The sequence below is a fragment of the Pygocentrus nattereri genome, chromosome 23 (assembly GCF_015220715.1).
Source record: "Pygocentrus nattereri isolate fPygNat1 chromosome 23, fPygNat1.pri, whole genome shotgun sequence".
NCBI classification, from domain to species: domain Eukaryota; kingdom Metazoa; phylum Chordata; class Actinopteri; order Characiformes; family Serrasalmidae; genus Pygocentrus; species Pygocentrus nattereri.
In genome coordinates, this window is record NC_051233.1 from 32,013,163 (window position 1) to 32,035,676 (window position 22,514).

A 22,514-nucleotide genomic window follows, 5' to 3' on the forward strand; every position below is an offset into this window, starting at 1 on the left:
ACTGGCTCATCCGTGTCTTTATGGACCTGCTTTGTGCACTGGTGTGCAGTCATGTTGGAACAGGAAGGGGCCGTCCCCAAACTGTTCCCACAAAGTTGGGAGCATGAAATTGTCCAAAATCTCTTGGTGCTGAAGCTTTAAGAGTTCCTTTCACTGGAACTAAGGGGCCGAGACCAACTCCTGAAAAACACCCCCACACCATGATCCCCCCTCCACCAAACTTTACACTCGGCACAATGCAGCCTGACAAGTACTGTCTCCTGGCAACCGCCAAACCCAGACTCGTCCATCGGATTCCCAGACGGAGAAGCGTGATTGGTCACTCCAGAGAACTCGTCTCCACTGCTCTAGAGTCCAGTGGCGGCGCTTTACACCACTGCATTCCAAGGCTTGGATGCAGCTCCTCGGCCATGGAAACCCATTCCATGAAGCTCTCTACGCTGTTCTTGAGCTGATCTGAAGGCCACATGAAGTTTGGAGGTCTGTAGTGATTGACTCTGCAGAAAGTTGGTGACCTCTGCGCACTATGCCCCTCAGCATCCGCTGACCGCTCTGTCATTTTACGTGACCGACCACTTCGTGGCTGAGTTGCTGTCGTTCCCAATCGCTTCCACTTTGTTATAATCCCACTGACAGTTGACTGTGGAATATTTAGTAGTGAGGAAATTTCACAACTGGACTTGCATCTAATGTCTGTAGAAGCAGTCTGCAGGCCTAGGGGCTCGGCTTTATACACCTGTGGCCGTGGAAGTGACTGGAACACCTGAATTCAATTATTTGGATGATTGAATGAACACTTTTGGGAAAATAGTGTGTGTGTGTGTGTGTGTGTGTGTGTGTGTATATATATGTGTATATATACAGTCACATGCATACATTTGGACACTCTGGTCAGATTACATGTTTTCCTAAGTTTATCACGTTTAACTGACGCATCTGACATTGGGCAGTTTTGGCTGATACTTTGTTACGTAAGCCTTTGTTTATTCATGTTTGAGTCACTATGTACTCTCAGTGCTGCTTTTCAAGGACTTGGAGAAATTGGAGAAAAGGACACTGGAGGCCGAGATGCCACAGCGGCCCCTGCTTAGGGTGAAGTTCAGGGAGTTTTCAGTGATATTAAATGAAATTTGTGGCAGAGACAAATGATGCTACAACTTTACAGCTTTTCTAATTGTTTACGGGATGGCTTTCTATAATTTATAGAAGGGAAACAGGTCACAGGGCTGGTTCCCTAACCTCCAGCCCACGACTGATGATTGCCAGATGATTGTGAATTGTGAATTTCTTTAACAGAATTGTGAGAAGAGGACAAAAAACCTGCTGCCCTCTTGAGCTTGTGTCACTTAATGGTCAGTCATTTAGTTTTCTTGCTGCGATAAAGGTTGCAGTCATTATTCTGTCCCCTCAATGAGCTGCAGTCCCTTTAGAAGCTTGTGTAATTCCAGCTGGCTCATGTCGTAATGTGTTTTTCTTTGCTTTTTAGGCACAGACAAGGCTCAAAGTGAGCATAAGAGCATCTGTGGGAAAGGCCCACAGCTTCTGGGAGAGGGAAAGTGAAAGCTTTCGGAGTATAATTTCAATTTTGTAACCGCCTGCTTGACTCGTTAATGTCTCTGAGCCCAAAACTGAAGAAATCGTTCAAGTTGAACAAAACCATTTGGATGAAAACTCTCGTTTTATCACGTCATTACTCAATACACCAATTGTTCTAGTTTTCAAAGTGGAACTGGTTGCTGTTCTGCTGTTATACAAGTCCTCAGCTGTGCAACGAGCCTTTGTCGACATAATGAAACACATATCTTCGATGGCAGTCCAGTCTACAACCCTCACGCTCTGAAGAGAATGTGCAGAATGTTTCTTACTGTTGTCATGTTGAAATAAACATGGACATCCCTGAAAAAGTCTATCAGGACATGTTGCTCCAAAATCGGTCAGTGTTAATGGTGCTATCACCGATGTGAATGACCCACTAATATCCCCTACACCATGAGAAATGCCAAATTTTGATCTTTATGCTGGTAGCGATCTGGATGGTCCTTTACATCTACTATTTCCATAAACTTCATCTGAAAGGTCTTCTCATCAGACCACGTTTCCACTGAGCGTCAGCCCATCTCAAATGAGCTCAAGCCCAGAGAAGTTGGCAGCATTTCTGCTTGTTGTTATATGTGGCTTCCGCTGTGCACAGTACAGCCTTAACTTGTATCGAACCGTGAACCGTGTTTGTTGACAACTGTTTGTCAAAGTATTCCTGAGCACAAGTGGTGCCTTACTGTGATCTGAGGGGTCGGCGATCACGGGCATTCAGTTGTGGTTTTCAGCCTTTTCCTTTACGCACAGAGATTTCTCTGGATTCCCTGAATCTTTTGATGATATGCCTACACTGTAGAGTAGACGTCACTAATAGGTGGACCGCAGTCCGGGTCCAGACCCAGACGTCGCCCTATCCAGACCTGGGCCTGTAACCGAATTATTTAATTTTGATTATGTCTATTTTAAACAGCGTAACTTTTCTAGCATTTACGGTAGTGATTTAGCAGCCCAGTTATTGACTGTATAGGATGTTGATATTCCTACTAGGCTACTTCAGTTTACAGTATATGGCACTGAATGATAATGCACATTAGACATTATGTTGTTCCAGATCTTTGCTTGAGGAAATTTTCTCAAGCTGGACCTTATTGAATTTGAATGAAATACACCTGCTGTAGATGAAATTCCTAAAATCCTGCAGTCCCTCACACAAAAATTGTTATTTTCAAACTGTTGGATTTTTTTTGGCTTCTTTCACTCCCAAGCCTGATTACGATTACATCCCCTGTTTGAGATGCTTTCTGAACATTTCACAATCGACTTTGTAGAAAAAGCAAAAAAGAAAAGAAAAAGAAAAAAATGTGCATCTTTTTACTGTTTTAATCTTGTAAATCCAGTTGGCTCCAAACTGGCTGTACTGTAGCAGAGCAGAAGCCTGATGTCAGACTGACTTTGCAGTCAGGCTCCTTCCACAATGCTGGGTGTCATTGTATTGCACTCGATTCCCCTTCAACTCTGGGTGTTGTTGTTTTTCTTATTAAAAAGTCTTATAAAAGCTTTTGCTGAGATAAAGTAGATCTTTTTCCTGAACCTGATATTAGACCTTGATGAATATCAGATGAATGATATGCACCGAGGAACAGAGCTGCGTTCAGTGCACTTGATTTAAGCCTGTGGATGCTGGACGGTTGGAGTGCTGAGGGATTTGCAGTGCCACTGATATCAAAATTGTTTAACTTTATTTGGAGTGTAGAGATCTTATGTGTTGTAGACTTGAGCAGTATCTATTTTTTATACCTTCATACCTTCCTGACACAAACCAGCCATTAGGGGTGTGCTTTGTGTACTTCTGGTGCCGGTCCCAAGCCCGGACAAATGGTGAGGGTTGCGTCAGGAAGGGCATCCGGCGTAAAACTATCATGCGGATCACAAATATGATTGCCATACCGGATCGGTCGAGGCCCGGGTTAACAATGGCCACCTCCGGTGCTGTTGACCAGCAGGATGCCGGTGAAAATTGGACTACTGTATGAAGAATGGAAAGGCAGTTGGTCCAGATGACATACCTGTGGAGGTGTGGAGATGTTTAGGAGAGAAGGCAGTGGACTTTTTAACCAGGTTGTTTAACAAAATCCTGGAGAGTGAGAGGATGCCTGATGAGTGGAGAAGCAGTGTACTGGTCCCCATTTTTAAGAACAAGGGTGATGTGCAGAGCTGCAGTAACTACAGAGGGTATAAAGTTGATGAGCCACACCATGAAGGTATGGGAAAGAGTTGTTGAAGCAAGGCTAAGGCGAGAGGTCCAGATCAGTGAGCAGCAGTTTGGTTTCATGCCCAGAAAGAGCACCACAGATGCAATTTTTGCGTTGAGAGTGTTGGAAGAGAAGTACAGAGAAGGTCAGAAGGAGCTACATTGTGTCTTTGTGGATCTAGAGAAGGCAAATGATAGGGTGCCAAGAGAGGAACTGTGGTACTGTATGAGGAAGTCAGGTGTAGCTGAAAAGCATGTTAGGGTGGTGCAGGACATGTATGAGGATAGTGAGACAGTGGTGAGGTGTGTGGTTGGAGTGACAAGTGGTTTCACGGTGAAGGTGGGGATACATCAGGGATCAGCTTTGAGCCCCTTCTTGTTTGCAATGGTGATGGAAAGATTGACAGATGAGGTCAGGCAGGAGGCTCCATGGACCATGATGTTTGCAGATGACATTGTAATCTGTGGTGAGAGTAGAGAGCAGGTGGAAGAGAATCTGGAGAGGTGGTGGTTTGCACTGGAGAGGAGAGGAATGAAGGTCAGTAGAGACAAGACGGAATATATGTGTGTGAATGAGAGGGAGGCAGGTGGAAAGGTGAAGATGCAAGGAGTAGAGGTCGTAAAGGTGGATGACTTCAAATATCTTGGGTCAACCATCCAGATCAATGGACAGTGTAGAAAAGAGGTGTGCAGGCAGGATGGAGTGGGTGGAGACGGGTGTCAGGGCTGATGTGTGACAGAAGGATAGCAGCAAGAGTAAAAGGGAAGGTCTACAAGACAGTAGTGGTCCTGCTATGATGTACGGTTTGGAGACTGTGGCTCTGTCTAAAAGACAGGAGGCTGAGCTGGAGGTGGCGGAGATGAAGATGCTGAGATTTTCGTTGGGAGTGACAAGGATGGACAAGATTAGAAATGAGCAGATCAGAGGGACGGTGAAGGTGGAGCAGTTTGGAGATAAAGCCAGAGAGGCCAGGTTGAGATGGTTTGGACATGTGTTGAGGAGGAATAGTGGATATATTGGGCAAAGAATGTTGGAGATGGAGCTGCCGGGTAGAAGGAGAAGAGGTAGACCTCAGAGAAGGTTTATGGATGTAGTGAAGGTGGACATGGAGATGGTTGGTGTGAAAGTAGAGGAGGCAGTGGATAGGGCAAGATGGAGGCAGATGATCCGCTGTGGCGACCCCTAAAGGGAGCAGCCGAAAGAAGAAGAAGAAGAAGAAGATACCTTCCTGACAGGGTATACAGTATATAACAAAAAATAAAAGTAAAAGATGCTGCTGGCATCAGAAGTCATTGAGTGTGTTTACATGCTCTTCTAATCTGATAACTGCAGTTGCTCCAATCTAAGAAATCAGACTGTAGAGATTACATGACCATTTGAATAGTTAGATAATCACAACAAAGCAATTATGATCGGATTATTAAATGCATGTAAACACATTCATTATACCATATATGACACCGCCCAGCCTACAATATTGTGTATCTAAGCCTACCTAGACAAATCTTTCTGGATTGAATACTGAAGGTCCATAGAATGAGTAGATAGGAAATAAGCACCCTTCTTCCATAGATTTATCAAGATAAGTTATATGTGGCAACATTTCCTTTGAACTGATGAATTTCATCAGTGCAATGATTGCCAGAAAGTAAGTAAGCTGAAAGACAAAATTGTGTTGATATAACATTTTATTAATGTGGAACTTGATTCCATTTGTGTCCTGTCAAAGTTGACCAAACTCTTCAGGCCAAAAATTCCCATTAACTTTGTACAGAAGTCAAAACCACCAGATTCCATCAAAACCCATCTGTCTATTAAGACTTCCAGTGTTGATTGGAAATCAACGTACTGTACTCGCGAGCTTAGAAGTGGGGTGTCCCAGGGTTCCATTCAAAGCCTTATTTAATTTTAATTTTATATGCTTCCTCTTTATTTTTTTCTGACTTCACCATTTTACGATTTTTTTGACACTTGTATGAGGATCACGCTCAGCTCAGCAACTCAGTGGCTATTATTTTTTATCCTCAATTAAATGTTGCAATGCACACCAAGAAATTTGAACAATCCTGTTTTTCCAATTAAGAAATACTGCTAAAGTTAGACATGTCTTCTCTTTTCAGGCCTTGCAGTATCACACTTGGACTATTGTAATGCCGTATTGACTTGCTTTAGTCAAGGAAGTCTGGTTTAGTTTTTAGTCCAAAATGCAGCTGCTCACAGATTCTTCCAGGCTGGTCTAAAGTGGTGAAGATTTGATGTCCATCTGCCGATCTTACCTATGGGGTGCCCCAGGGTTCTGTTCTTGGCCCTATTTTATTGTCCTTTTATATACTTCCCACAGTTCTTTTTGTGAATTATGTGCCAAGTGTTTGGAACATCCCTGTAGGGAGTTAAATGTGCTTTACAAATATCATATCAACATGCTTTACAGACACAGACAGTTCAGTAACAGCAATAAATGAAAACACTATAACTGTAGTTACTGTAACAGTTCAGTAACAGTATTGGATCACTAATGTTTGAGGTTCAAGCTGAGCAGCAGCCTTGTTTTCTTCATCTTCAGCTCGCAAGTGTTGACTAGACTCTTGGGTTTGCACTTTGCACAGATTTCAAATTCAAAAGTCCACCAATATGAATCTGCCTACAGGAATGTGGGCCAATCAAAGGGCAGTAACTAGTAACTGTAACTAGCTGGTACAGGGATTGATGAGCTTGGAGAAAAGTGGATTGTTTAGATGTCATTTATGCTATATCTCACTTTTAGCTCTGGACAGATGTGAGGTCTTGTGGCTTTTCTGAAGGGGCCAGCAGGAAACGGCTACTTTCCCTTCCACTTTATGATTCTGTCACAAATCTGGAGAATAGCTGAAATGTTTTGGCAAAGAACCAAGACATTTTTTCTTCTCTCTCTCTCTTTTTCCTTCGCCTTCACTTGGTTTTATGTGGCCAGCATCTGTAAGGGTCAAGCTTCTGTCTAACAGCTTGCAAATGTCAACTGAACTTTTAAAGCTGCTTACTCTGTACGGATTGCTAAACCACCAATAGGAATTGAGCCGCGGGAGGATGGACCAGTCGGAGAAGAGGTTGTTGTGAGTCTCTCTTTCACCAGCTGCTCCGGTGATGAATGATTTGGACAGAAAGTGTATTTTTTTTTCTGTCGTTAGGCTGTAAATTGTAAATGTTACTAGCCCGTGGCTGTGTGAACTCACTCATCGTTAAAGGCTGTTTACCATTGAACAAGCTGATTTATTTCTGCTGCACAAACCATCTGAAAGCGTCTCGGTGAACCATGAAATAACAGGTACTGACCACATGCCAGTCACAGACGCCGCTCAGATTGTACTGTATGCAGGGCGGGGATGGATAGGAATGCAAGTATTGGGAATATGTATTCAAAATACAGAAATTAAGTGTAAGTATTCAGTATGAGTTACATTTTGGAAAGGCAGAATTTAGAATACAGTAACTTTTGTACATTTTAAAAAGAAGAGTTTTTACTTCATACTTGCCCTCAAAATTTAAAAATAACACACCATCTTAACAGAAACACCATCAGCACTTGTTTATTATTGAACTATTTTCAAGCATGCACCAGATATCAATTAATGACTTCCTTACAAACACTTCCTTACAAACACGGCTAAAGTCTGAGTAGACTGATAAATCAATGTGATCGGTTATTAATCTCAGCGTTACTGAGCTCTGCTAAAGCCTGAGTAGACTGATAAATCAATGTGATCGGTTATTAATCTCAGCGTTACTGAGCTCTGCTAAAGTCTGAGTAGACTGATAAATCAATGTGATCGGTTATTAATCTCAGCGTTACTGAGCTCTGCTAAAGCCTGAGTAGACTGATAAATCAATGTGATTGGTTATTAATCTCAGTGTTACTGGGCTCTGCTAAAGCCTGAGTGGACTGATAAATCAATGTGATCAGTTATTAATCTCAGTGTTACTGAGCTCTGCTAAAGTCTGAGTAGACTGATAAATCAATGTGATCAGTTATTAATCTCAGCGTTACTGAGCTCTGCTAAAGCCTGAGTAGACTGAAAAATCAATGTGATCAGTTATTAATCTCAGTGTTACTGAGCTCTGCTAAAGCCTGAGTAGACTGATAAATCAATGTGATCGGTTATTAATCTCAGCGTTACTGAGCTCTGCTAAAGTCTGAGTAGACTGATAAATCAATGTGATCAGTTATTAATCTCAGCGTTACTGAGCTCTGCTAAAGCCTGAGTAGACTGATAAATCAATGTGATCGGTTATTAATCTCAGCGTTACTGAGCTCTGCTAAAGTCTGAGTAGACTGATAAATCAATGTGATTGGTTATTAATCTCAGTGTTACTGAGCTCTGCTAAAGCCTGAGTAGACTGATAAATCAATGTGATCGGTTATTAATCTCAGTGTTACTGAGCTCTGCTAAAGCCTGAGTAGACTGATAAATCAATGTGATTGGTTATTAATCTCAGTGTTACTGGGCTCTGCTAAAGCCTGAGTGGACTGATAAATCAATGTGATCAGTTATTAATCTCAGTGTTACTGAGCTCTGCTAAAGTCTGAGTAGACTGATAAATCAATGTGATCAGTTATTAATCTCAGCGTTACTGAGCTCTGCTAAAGCCTGAGTAGACTGATAAATCAATGTGATCAGTTATTAATCTCAGTGTTACTGAGCTCTGCTAAAGCCTGAGTAGACTGATAAATCAATGTGATCAGTTATTAATCTCAGTGTTACTGAGCTCTGCTAAAGCCTGAGTAGACTGATAAATCAATGTGATCGGTTATTAATCTCAGCGTTACTGAGCTCTGCTAAAGCCTGAGTAGACTGATAAATCAATGTGATTGGTTATTAATCTCAGTGTTACTGAGCTCTGCTAAAGCCTGAGTAGACTGATAAATCAATGTGATCGGTTATTAATCTCAGCGTTACTGAGCTCTGCTAAAGCCTGAGTAGACTGATAAATCAATGTGATCGGTTATTAATCTCAGTGTTACTGAGCTCTGCTAAAGCCTGAGTAGACTGATAAATCAATGTGATCAGTTATTAATCTCAGTGTTACTGAGCTCTGCTAAAGCCTGAGTAGACTGATAAATCAATGTGATCAGTTATTAATCTCAGTGTTACTGAGCTCTGCTAAAGCCTGAGTAGACTGATAAATCAATGTGATCAGTTATTAATCTCAGTGTTACTGAGCTCTGCTAAAGCCTGAGTAGACTGATAAATCAATGTGATCGGTTATTAATCTCAGTGTTACTGAGCTCTGCTAAAGCCTGAGTGGACTGATAAATCAATTTGATCGGTTATTAATCTTATTTGCATAGTGTAATCTCAGAAGTGGGCATGTTTGTGAGTGATAAGTTTAGCATCTGTGTTGTACTGGGCTCCTGCTCAGGGGACTGTGGGAGCAGCACTTATGAGTGAGGGATCACAGTAAGGACATGAAGAAAACTGCCTACCAAGAACAGCAAGGAACAGTATTAATGAAGCTTTAAATTGAACTATTTTAATGTAAGTTCCATGTATATTACGGAAATATGTTGTAAATGCTTTTATTACAATTTTGAATTGAATACATTTAAATATTTATGTATGTTTTTCTGTTACTGGATACATTTATGACCGCATAGTCAGTATTCAGCCATCTCTGCTTTTTCAAAGTATTTTGCCCTTCCCTACACAATATGTGCAAGTTGAGAACTGTCTCCATAAGATTGACGATTTTGTTGTGTTCTACACGCTTTGGATCAAAAGAATTTCTGGCCAACGGCTAAAACAATAAAGCTGAGATGAGCATCGTGAATGAGAGCGGTGAAATACCGTTTTGTAGTTCAGAGAAAGATAGAGCTGGAAAGAAAGATGTATCTTTGACAGTGACGGAGAGATTAAGGGGAAACTAGAGACTCATTTTATCTTTCATGGTCTACAGATCAGAGAAAACCTGAAAAAAACGGTTAGAAGCTGGCTAATGATGCTTTAGCTGGCAATGTCACAGCTTCAGGTAAAAGTGGATGAGCTTTTTTGTAATACCAATATAATTGCAATCATAATAAATATTACATCCATAACCAACACATTTTCATGCTTTGACCCCTAACCGTCGCAATAACAGTCAAATACAGCTGCCTTAATATACTGTACATAATTATAATGTAAGTATATGTGTACTTTTAACTGTATGTGTATGTATAACAATAATAAGAAGAAGAAGAAGAAGAAGGGGAATCTATAAATTTAATAAAAAGTAATAAATACCAAAGTCATAACCAGTACATGCGGTGCTTGGACCCCTAATAATTGCAATAATAGTAAAATCCATGAAGCCTAATATAATTTACATACTATTTTACATCCTCATTAACATACATGTTGGTTATATAGCAAAATATAAAGTATATAGGTTTTTGTTACATTATGCAGAATATTATTATTATTATTGTTTTTTTTTTCATGCAAAGTTAATATTTTTTAAGGAAAGTATCATTGGGGTCATGACAGTGCAGTTTCTGTGAATTTTACCTTTTCGGCTAAATTAACCTTAAAAAGCGGAATAAATAAACCTGCATTTCACTTTTTGCCTTGCAGCGCGTAAGCTGAAGAAGATTGGGCAGCTAAAGGGTCCAGAAGAGGAGGGTCCATCTCTGAGCATGGTTCCGGGCCCCAATCTGAGTGAAGTGACCACTCCATCACCCAAACTGGGCCTGACCTTCCACTCCCAGCACGTGTTCCTGGGCATCCTGGAGGCCATCGAGCCCGAGGTGGTCAATGCCGGACACGACCACGGTCAGCCGGACTCCGCTGCAGCTCTGCTGACCAGCCTCAACGAACTGGGAGAGAGGCAGCTCGTCAAGGTGGTCAAATGGGCCAAAGGACTGCCAGGTGAGTTGAGTATCTGTGTGAGGTATAGACCAAGTCACCAAGTGAAATACTCTGAGTGGCCATTTTATCAGAAACACCTACCTTGTAGCTACACAGAGTGGCCATTTTATCAGAAACACCTACCTTGTAGCTACACAGAGTGGCCATTTTATCAGAAACACTTGCCTTGTAGCTACACAGAGTGGCCATTTTATCAGAAACACCTACCTTGTAGCTACACAGAGTGGCCATTTTATCAGAAACACCTACCTTGTAGCTACACAGAGTGGCCATTTTATCAGAAACACTTGCCTTGTAGCTACACTGAGTGGCCATTTTATAAGAAACTGCACATTAGCAATGACCTGCATTGCCATAGCAGCAGCCTAGCAACATTTTATCGACCACCTGGGACAAAATAATATCATCCTAGTAACACCATAGCAATGACCTTGGATACCTTAGCAACCACTTAGCACCACTCTGTAGCAACCATAACCAAAACCATAGCAACTATGAATGAGTACTGCACCACCTGACAACCACCAAGCAAAGATACCATAATTTACATAATAACAGTTCCCTGGTAACCACCTGGAACACTTAGCAACAAGCTAGCAACATCCTAGTAACACCGGATTGCATTTTCTTTGGGAAATATGGTTTTCTTCAAATCATCTAAGCATTAATAGCTCACTTCCCTCCTCGTATGTTTTTATTGTGGGTTGAATTAGAAATTTTACTCTGATGTTGAAATATTTAGTCTTTTGTTCCGTTTTTATGAAGATGTGCGCCCTTAGGCTACGTTTACACAGCAGGTAAAAGTGGCCCAAATCTGATTTTCCCACCAAATCCATTTATCTTTTAAACGTGATCTGTATGTGACGTCAGTCTGAACAGATCAGCTCCTAAAGCTTCACGCGGCTCGTCCAGAGGTAAACGGTCATGACGGCCGGCGAACGCCTGACGCTCCCCGAGCTTCAGGTCCATCTTCGCCAGCATCACAGGAGCGATTATGAAGTTTCAGTGGTTGACAGCTGGACTCATCACCCAGAACGTGTTCGAGTTCACCATAAAAAGGGCGCGTTATTCGGTCACGGCCACTTCTTTGGTCTGTGTCCTCGGATTCTTTAACACTAGAACTACCAGACCTCTGACCTTATACCTTTAACTCCCAAAGAACTGCCAAATGGCAGGGGTGAAAAGCCCTTCTTGCCTCCAATGTTATGTAAATGAGGCCATTACATTTGCAAGAAGTAACTCTAAGGACACTCTCCTACACTCTACACCCTTCTCGGCAACAAGTTGGTGGAGCCCCCCCCAAAAAATGTCAACATTACCAGAAATTTAGATTCAAGTTAGCTTTATTGGTAAATGTACAGTAAAGAAACGTGTTGCTTTGTTTCCCTGTACAATGAAATAGTAATAAAAATAAGTAATAAAAAGATAAAAAAAGTAATAAAAAGATAAAATAAGCATGCAACAATATTATAACAAAACTATTCATAAATAGAACTAAATGTAAACTATACAGTAAACTATACAGAAATATAAACTATGCTAATAATCCTATGTACACAGTCATTGTGCAGTAGTGCGCTACATTACAAATTGTCTGAACACACCTGGCACTGCCACAACATCTCCTTTCTGCATTTGCCACATGTGAACCTGTTACAACGCGACGCTTAGTGGCAATGCCCTTTTCCCTGTGTCAGGTGTGGGTGGATGCTGCTGAAGGTTTTCCTTATGCACCTCCTTGGCTGCCATATGAGACTGTGCAAGCTCTTCTGCAAGCTTCACCAAGAAGTCCGACCGTCTCTCTTTGACCCCAGTGCATGGCTGAAAAAGCACATGTGCCTTCAGTGCTGAAATGTCAACGCCGTGTTCCTGAACGTACAGTGTACTTTCGCACCATCTGGTCCGTGACATCCACACCACATTGTAAGCTGTTGTAGTCGGTGACTGTGTTTTTTCCGGGTGTCCCCAGTCTCCACCATGCTGTGCATGCTACTGAGGATGCAGACAGTCTTTCTCCGTTTGGGCGCGTAAACGGTCAGTGTGGCACCAGAGGTTGAAAACACCTGTGTACTGAATTCCTCACGGTCCAATGTCTTTTTGGCAGAGTCTGGAAGCTCACGGCGAATCTTGTTTACAGTGCCAAGGAGGGTGGTCTTCCGGCCGAGCAATCGTCTTGCTAGTGACAATGAGGTGAAAAAATTGTCTGTGGTAACGGTTCTTCCTTTGTCCATAATATTTGAATTAGAATTCCAAAACATCTCAAGTATGCCTCCTTTGTACTAATGTAGGATTGTTATCACACTGCAAAAAGTGGCATATTGATTAGTCAAAATAGCTCAGATTTTTTTAACCTTATTTTAAGTAGTTTTTGTCTTTTGAAAAACTGCCAATAACTAAAGATATTTTTACATACATTTATACAAAAAACCCTCAGCTACTTGAAAAAGACTTTTTTTTACTTAAACATTCATAAAAACCTAAGTAAAAACATCTTATCAAGACATTTTATCTTGTTTTAAGTCAAAATACAAGTCAAAATTACTCAAATTAAAATAGAATATTCTTGAGCAATTTTAACTTATCAAGATGGTACTTTTTGCAGTGTCTCTTCTAAAAACACAACAGCCATAACTGGCAAACAAAAACAGGAAATTTAGGAAATCTTACCAGAAGAGATTTCAGAGTCACTACTCTGATCAAGAGTTACTTCTTCTCCATCAGAGTCACAGGGGTTGACATGGTTGAGGATCATGCCCAAAGCTTGCTGTGCACAGTAAACCTTGGCCATCTTTGCTTCTCAGTCAACAGAGTAAGTGAAATATGTGTGGTGACGTGGCTTTTTATCCACATGGAGGTGGACACACATAATCATTATCATCATCGTTCACACCATCACCCACCACACCCATCACACCCATCCCTGTTCATTGTTACCTGGTACTGGCATATTTCAATCTAATGGCTGCAACAACAACATTTTAAGATATTTAAAAAACATTTTCTTCCCAATGGATCAACATAGTTGTTGTCTGATGCTGCAGCCTCGGGCTCCTCCGGCTGCGTTCGGCCGTATCCTTAGAAACCTCTTTGATCACGGAGCGGCTGCGATGAGTCTCTATTTCTTTGGTACAGAAACATCAGCCTGAATGTTTATGAGTCTCAGCAGCATGAAATGATGACAAACGTTGAGTTGGACTGACATAAAAGTAGCAGGAATTCCGATCTGGCTGTTCAGAGTCGCGTCGCCACAGGTTGGATTCGTATCGGATTTCATTGCCACATATGAAAGCGTCTCAAATCGGAATTGAAAATGTCCGATTCATCTGTTCACACTGACACACTGACACACATCTGTGTCACATACAGAGAAAAAGATAGGAACCCAACAAGGGTTCTTCTGTTGTTACGATCCTGACATAATAAAAATAGAAAACCTTTATTGCTGCTATATAGAACACTGTTCAAAAAGCTTCTACATAGAACCATTTACAGTGCATTTTCCATCAATCTGAAGAACATTTCACCACGCAAAGAACGGTTCTTTGGGTGTTTATGGGTCTGCATAGAACCGCTGTCTTTACGAAGAACCATCTTTTTTTTAATCGTTCTACAGTCGTTACTTGTTCCTCTGTGTTTGGGTTTCAGAATGTTTTATTTTCCTGTTGAAGTTGCTCAGATTTTTCTAAGAACTGAACTTTTCCCTTTGTTTCTCTGCTCATTAATATGCGTGTTAAACCCCACTCTATTTATACTGCACAAATTTGTCGACTTTGTTTGATGTACTTCCATCTTCCATCACGAGATCAGTGACTGACGCTGTATCAGCTGCTTTTGGCTTCGCCTTCTCTGTAGTTCTACTTCACACCGTATTTAAATAGCTGATTTTTAACTGGATGTATATGTAATCCTCATAGAGCAGCGTCACTTAAGTAGCCTATGAACTCAGAAAACGGTCCCCAGTATCTCATGTTTCTTACTTATCTATATTTATCTAGGCCCATTCATAACATCTGTGTCAAAAAGTCATAATTCATCTTTACATTTGAGTATTTTCCACCTTTGCTTTATCTCCCAGAATTAGAGAGGATGCTTAGTCACTGTGCCTTTAAGACTGAAATATGTAAATAAGCTCAGTTCTGATTGGCTGTGCCTCGTTCAAAAAGTAGTCTGGATGTGAATGGGTGGAGCTAAACTGCTTTAGGATGATTAGTAAATATTTGTTTATAGTAAATATTAGATTTCTTTCCTGCTAGATCTGCCCCAGACAACTATAAATGATATTATAGTGAAATGGAAGCTTTGAGGAGCAACAACAGCTCAGCCACGAAGCGGTAGACCACCCAAACTCACAGGGTGGGAGCGCTGAGTGCTGAAGTTCACAGTGTCTATCCTGTGTTGAATCATCACTAAAGACCTTCAAATCACATCAGCAAAAGAAGTGCACATAAGGAGCTTCAAGAAATGGGTTTCCATGGTTAAGCAGTTACACATCAGCCTAAGATCACTATGCGCAGTGCCAAGCGTCGGATGGAGTGGTGTAAAGCGCCGCCACTGGACTCTGGTGCAGTGGAAACGTATTCTGTGGAGTGTCAAACTTCTCTATCTGTCAGTCTTATGGATGAGTCTGGGTTGGGCAAATGCCAGGAGAACGCTACCTGCCTGACTGCACTGTGCCAGCTGTAAAGTTTGGTGGAGGAGGGATGATGATATGGGGCTGTTTTTCAAGTGTTGGTCTAGAACCCTTAGGTCCAGTGAAGGGAAATCTTAATGCTTCAGCACCAAGACATTTTGGACAGTTGTACACTTACAACTTTGTGGGAACAGTTTGGGGAAGAACCTTTTCTGTTCCAGCAAGACTGACTGAGCCCCAGTGACCAAAGCAACTCCATAAAGTCATGGCTGGGTGTGGTAGAACTTGACTGACCCTCACAGAGCCCTGACCTCAACCCCACCCAACACCTTTGGGATGATCTAGAATGGGGATTTTGGGCCAGAACCTCTCGTCCAACATCAGTGTCTGACCTCACACATGCTCTTTCGGATGAACAGGCAAATATTCCCACAGACAAACTCCAAAATCTGTAGGAAGCTTCCCAGAAGAGTGGAAGCTGTTAGAGCTGCAAAGAGGGACCAGCTGCATATTATAGCCCATAGTTTTGGAATAGGATGTCCAGCAAGCTGATATGGGCGGTGATTCACAGGTGGTCATATAGTGTATATTGTTGTTGAGAAGGTCATGTTGAAATCGTTTGGACTTGGTCGTTATTTAATTATACAGCTTTGAAAAGACAAATCATCCGAATGTGATTGACGGTCTTCAGATTAAGTGACGCAGGACCGTAAGCTGGCTGCTCTGAGCGAGATTGTTTGCTGTTATGTCTGATGCTGACGCTGGTTCTGATGTAGCATTACATTCTTTCAAGATTCTTTCAAGATATGAATTGTATTAAAAATATTTCTTTATAGTACTTTTAATAGAAATTCACTTTATAAAGTTGATCAAATTAATATCCAGAACTGGATATTAATTTTATCATGACTTCATTCTGGATGTAAACTGTAAACATTAAAGTTTTTACACAAATTTTTGTTATTCATTCAGAACTTCACTCTGAATATTAGTTTTGTTAGAACTTTATTCTGAATGTTAATTTTTAAAATATAACTTAATGTAGGATATTATTTTAGTTTTAACTTCATTGTGGTTGATACTTGTATTAAAAATTATTTTTGATATGATCTTCTCTGTGAATATTAATTTGATTAGAATTTTATTCTGGTTGTTAATTTTAATATAACAATTTAGGATATTAATTGTATTAGAAATTTGTTCTGGATGATCATTTTTTAGAACTTCATTCTGAAAATTTGTTTTATTAGAAATTCATTCTGGTGTAAATTGTTTTAGAACTTCATTCCGAAAATTTGTTTTATTAGAAATTCATTTTGGTTAATAATTTTTTAGACCTTCGTATTGAAAATTAGTTTTATTAGAAATTCAGTCTGGTGATAATTTTTTAGAACTTCATTTAGAAAATTAGTTTTATTAAAACTTAGTTATGTCATCTAACATCATTCTGGGCATTGGTTTTAGTTTTAATAGAATTTTATTCTGGGTGTTAGTTTTATCAGAACTGAATTTTGGCAATTATTTTTATGAAAACTTAATTCTGTAGTGTTTGCAACTCACTGCATATTCCACATTCATACTGTACTGGTTCCCACGGGTGAGGTCAAAATGACCCGGTAGCCTGACTTCTATTTCTTCATAATCGATGACCAGAACGGCTCTGAAATGCCTGACCAACTGCCATCTCGATGAGTTATGTGAAAGGACTCATCTGTATTTGTTCATAGAGTGTAGTTAAAACTGAGTAACTACAACAGCAAATGTCAGCTGACCTCTGCATCAACCTCTGTGACCTCACCATCACCTGCCCAGCACTCCTTTATTAATGATTTGATATCCTATTCATCTGCATTCAAATTTTACTGGAGCTTTTATTTTGAAGATTTGTAAGGCAGCCAGGTTTTTAGTGAGTAGTGTAAATAAGTGAACACAGAGAGACACTTCTGCACTTTTTCATACACACTTTCTGTTAATCAGGATTATTTTTTTGCTAAATTACAATGAAGTATCATATTGCTGATTTTTTTCCCCAGATTTTATCACAATTTGAAAAATAATGTCAAATAAAAATGATATTTCATCCTTTTATATATATTTATATATTCTCAATTTATATATGACATGAAGTAAATTAATATTAGTTCATTTTAACGTGTGCATTAATTTTAGTTGACATTTATTTTTTAAATAATTAACTTTCAAAATGTATCAATAAAAAAAACTATATTACAAAAAATAAATAAATAAACCTAAACATTACACATGCAATTTAAAAGTAATAAATGATGCAAGATTTTTTCACATCTAACTTTTTTTATTATATTGTTTTCTGGTATATATGGTATAATAAATAACACCAGATATACCAGGAACAAAATTAATTAATAAATAATTCATTTAACTGTTTATATATATAAACATGTTTTATACTAATATCATCAGTTATAGCTCAATAGTTTTAGATCAGAGTTAATTCAGCTCCCTTTAAACATTTGGTGCCCACAGTTTATTATGATCACATACTCAGAATTCAGGACATGTTCTGATCTGAGAACCCCTTGTTGTTAAATGGCCAGTTAGAACGAGAACAACAACCACAGAACTGGCATTTATTACTGGACTGGGTTTGTAATGAAGGAGAAATTAAGTGTGTTTTGGACAGAAAAGCGTCGGGGTCAGTCTGACAGCGCCGCCCCCCAGACCAGCCGTTCAGGTAGAAATGGAAAATTTCTCTGGTCTGATTTGGTAAATTTAGGTAAATTACAGAGTAGCCTACTTCAGTAGAGCTTATTTGGTTGAGTGCAGAGAGCAAAGGATTCTGGGTAGAATAAGAGAGGCTACTGGGTCAACAAGCCCCAAATCTGCAGCTAATGTTTGAATCATGCATCAGTGATCTCACTTTCTTTCCTGAGCGTCTGAGAAACAACCTCACGACTCACAACTCAGCCTTCATGAAAGGTAAATATATATATTTATATTTATATTCAGCAATCAGGCATAACAGGATGACTATATATGATAAATATATATGCAGGTGTGAGAACATTGACATGACACAGATTTTTTTGTGTCCATTATTTTCCACCAAAAATAGTTCAGTAAATACATGACATACTTCAAATTATCCAACAATACCTTGTTTGTGTAAAATCATTTTTAGTGCATCTATATAAAATTCATTTTATCTTTTGCCTTCAAAGCCCAGTATGTTCATTAGATAAACTCAAAAAAGCTTATTAAGTTATATAGAAGTTTGATTGAAATAGTTTGGCACGATTTCATATTTGCAAACTTTACAATAAAAATCCATGTTTGCCAAAACGGCAACTTCTGCTCACCTCAAAGTTTTGTCCACAAGTTCTTATTTGCTCAAATGTCAGGTGGCATAACTAAAAACAAAGGACTTTTATTTTGACATGCTTTTACGAACGAGTGGTCAGAGTATTGCATGGTAAAGAAGACCGTGGCGCAATGCCAAGGTCAGTAACCTTTTCACAAGTTAGTAAAAATGTGATTTTTGAGCCGTGGTTAGAACGGTTCCGTTTCCCATGTCAGGTGTTCTGACCTCAGGAGAACCAGTGAACATATGGAGTAATTATAACGATGTTTATCTGATAAAATGTAAGTAACTGAATCTCAATGGAAAAGGTTTCTAAAGGTGCTACTTAGAAGGTTTCTTAGTGGTTTCGTTTGAAATGAGTCTGAAAAGTCAGGTGGTGCAACCAGACCAGCAAAGTTCAACGGCTGGAACAGGCAATAAGATGTTTTCTTTCCTCGTGTTCCAGAGGAGTGACTGTCATACAGTGAGGTGGTCAGTTGGAGTGTAAAGTGTGCGGCGTCCATTGTGGTTGAGGAGCTGATGGCTGTGCTGGTGTTGATGGTCAGATCATCGACCAGAGGGGCGTGTCTGGCAGAGGTGATGTCCAGGATGAGAGGGCTCAGCCGTTGGTGTGCTGGCATGGTCAGTCACTCTGCTGTTGTAGATGTTCTGAAGTGTCCTGACTATGCTCTGGGGTTTGGCTCGTTCCTGTGGGCTGGAGGAGCCAAACTAGATGGTTATGGATGATGTGATGATGAACGTGGTCATCAGATTCTGCGGCAGGTCGAATTTCCTCAGCTGTCTGAGGAAGAACGTTGCTTTCTTGGCGATGGATATGGTGGTGACCAGAAACTTGAGTGACTCTGCAGTGGAAACCATAGAGCCGTTGATGTTGAGCCTGAAGTCCACCACCATCTCCACATGACCATTGCATGACCATTTTCAACCTGCTGGAAAACACAAGGGGTTTTTCAGGGGTTTCTTTAATATATATTAATATATATATGGGTGAAAAGGTTCTACAGATTGGTGGAGAACGTGTTGTAGAGCACCAGAAACGGTTCTTCTAGTGTTACAAGCTTGGCATTGTAACAATAGCAGAACCCTTTTTGTTGCCATGAAGAACCCTTTTCAGAACGGTTCTCTATAGAACCCTATACCACACACACGCAGTCAATGATCTTCTCTCTTCTTTCTTTCTCACTCTGTCACTCTCCTCTCATTCCCTTTTTTTCTTCCACTTTCTTCCGACTTCACTTTCTTTCTTCTCTCTCCCTCTCTCTTTCCCACATTCCTCTTTCCTCTCTCTTTCTCTCTCTCTCTCGGTCCTCTCTATCCTTTTTCTCTCTCTGTATCTGTTTCCTATCACTCTGTCACTCTCCTCTTTCCTTTCTTTTTCTTTGTTCTTTCTCTTCTCTCCCACTTTGTTTCCTGTTTCTCATTTTCCTCTGTCTTTCTTCTGTCTTTCTTCTCTCTCTCTCTCTCTCTCTCTCTCCCAGGTTTCCGTAATCTCCATGTGGACGATCAGATGACGATGATTCAGCATGCTTGGATGGGTGTGATGGTCTTTGCTCTCGGCTGGAGGTCGTATAAGAACGTAAACGCTCGGATGCTGTACTTCGCGCCGGACCTCGTCTTCAACGAGTCAGTCTTTCTCTTTCCTTTTAACACCCCTATACCCCCCCCCCCCCCCCCGCCCCCCCGAGACAGGCCTGCAGCAATAGAACCACAGGGTGCAGCGTGTACAGGGGAAGTGGCTGTAAGACAGATTTATTTATTAATCCGGCCTTTAAAAATGATGCGTAATTGTTTTAATTGATTCAGAAAGGTGTGAAGATAATGTCAGGGATTAAAACAGTCCTCTGGAATTTAAATATGATCAATGCTTCTTTAAGCACCTCAATACTTAATGAAGGAAAAAAAAATCATAACCCTCTTTCGCAGAGAATACAATCGAATATTAACCAGTTTGCACTGGATTATTATTATGTTGAGATTATTTTTGGCATTTGTTTTATAGCATGGGATTAATATAATCTGGGGTCAATTCTACAGTCTGTTTTATAGCATAGAATGAATGTACCCTGGTTTTACTTGTACAGTTCATTTTATAGCACAAGATTAATATAATCTGGCGTTGTTTCTAAGGATTGGCATTAATATAATCTGGGATTATTTCTACAGTTTGTTGTATATATACGGTTGGTTTAATATAACCTGCCATTAATCTTCCTGCCAGTGTGAATTCGGATGGCACTAAAATGATAAACATCATTAGAGGCGTTTGGCAGCTCTAGTCTACAGTCTGAGTAGCTGCTGCTGCTGTTTACAGCATTAATATTTAACAGTAGATGTCATTTCAGTGCTGTCATTTCTTCTTGTAGCATGGAAAACATTTGTTTTTGACTTCTTACTGACCTCATAATTCACAGGACTGGTGGCATTCGGATGGGAAATGTACGTAAAACGAAATGTTTCGGCTTTGGGACGTTTCTGTTTGCCTCGGGATGCAATAGGAGCGAAATTCCGTCCGGTTTTCCCACAGAGAACAACGACTTGGACCTGAAGCCGTTATTTAGGCGGGTCACAGACTGCAAAATGATGCTAGGTCTAGTTCTGGCACGTGGGCTCCGGCCCTCTGTCTGAGGTGGCTTGGTGTATATCAGCCAGCTAAAGTAGCTCTAAGGTCGGTAGAAGCGCGGAAGCAGGTCTGAGATCCGATCTCGACGCGGTTCGTGACGCAGTTAGCGTGGCGCTAATTCTATCACACGTTGGCTAAGTTAGCCTCGGAGCTCCATGTCTTGGCTGGGCTGTGGGGTTTTTGGCTCAACTATCGCTTTAATGAAGGATTTGTCACGTATATTTTTGTGTCCATGACGATTAAAGACAAACAGGTGCGTTTTAGTCCCGATGACCACTCTGGCTTTTCATCTCTCTCCATCCGCTCATCTCCCATCCTGCCTCGCCCGCCTCTGTCTCTCCATCCGTTTACTTGCTTTTCTGTTATTATTTCTACAGTTTGCTTTATAGTTCATATAATTTGGGATTATGTCTATGGTTTGTTTTACAGTACAGGATTAAAATAACCTGGGATTATTTCTACAGTTCTTATAGCACAAGATTAAAATAAACTGGGATTATTTCTACAGTTCTTATAGCACAAGATTAACATAATGTGGGATTATTTCTACAGTTCTTATAGCACAAGATTAAAATAAACTGGGATTATTTCTACAGTTCTTATAGCACAAGATTAACATAATGTGGGATTATTTCTACAGTTCTTATAGCACAAGATTAAAATAATGTGGGATTATTTCTACAGTTTTTACAGCACAAGATTAACATAATGTGGGATTATTTCTACAGTTCTTATAGCACAAGATTAAAATTATTTGGGATTATTTCTATAGTTTTTACAGCACAAGATTAAAATTATTTGGGATTATTTCTACAGTTCTTATAGCACAAGATTAAAATAATGTGGGATTATTTCTACAGTTCTTATAGCACAAGATTAAAATAATGTGGGATTATTTCTACAGTTTTTACAGCACAAGATTAAAATTATTTGGTATTATTTCTACAGTTTGCTTTATAGCACAATAATAATGTAACTAGGGATTATTTCTACAGTTTGTTTAATCACATAAAACAAATGTGTATGGCCCGTTTTATAGCATGGGATTAATATAACCTGGGGTTATTTCTATGGTTCGTTTCTTAGCATGGGATTAATATAATCTGAGGTAATTTCTATAGTTTGTTATATAGCCTGAATTGTATATAACATCTATGGATTGTTTAATGGTATCGGAGTAATGTATCTCAGGTTACTTGTACTTGTTTGAAGATTAATATAATCTGGGATTATTTCTGTTTTTTGGCTCAACTTTCGC

The 22,514-nt window shown here is 40.0% G+C and overlaps 1 protein-coding gene across 2 annotated transcripts in view; it reads left to right on the plus strand.

Annotated features, from left to right (window-relative positions):
* Positions 1-22,514, plus strand: part of ar (androgen receptor) — a 132,544-nt gene that overhangs the window by 99,399 nt on the left and 10,631 nt on the right. For both annotated transcript variants that reach the window (XM_037533559.1, XM_037533560.1), the window contains exons 4-5: positions 10,373-10,666; positions 20,115-20,259. In XM_037533559.1, coding sequence (XP_037389456.1) covers positions 10,373-10,666; positions 20,115-20,259 — 439 coding nt within the window. The remainder of the gene's footprint in view (positions 1-10,372; positions 10,667-20,114; positions 20,260-22,514) is intronic.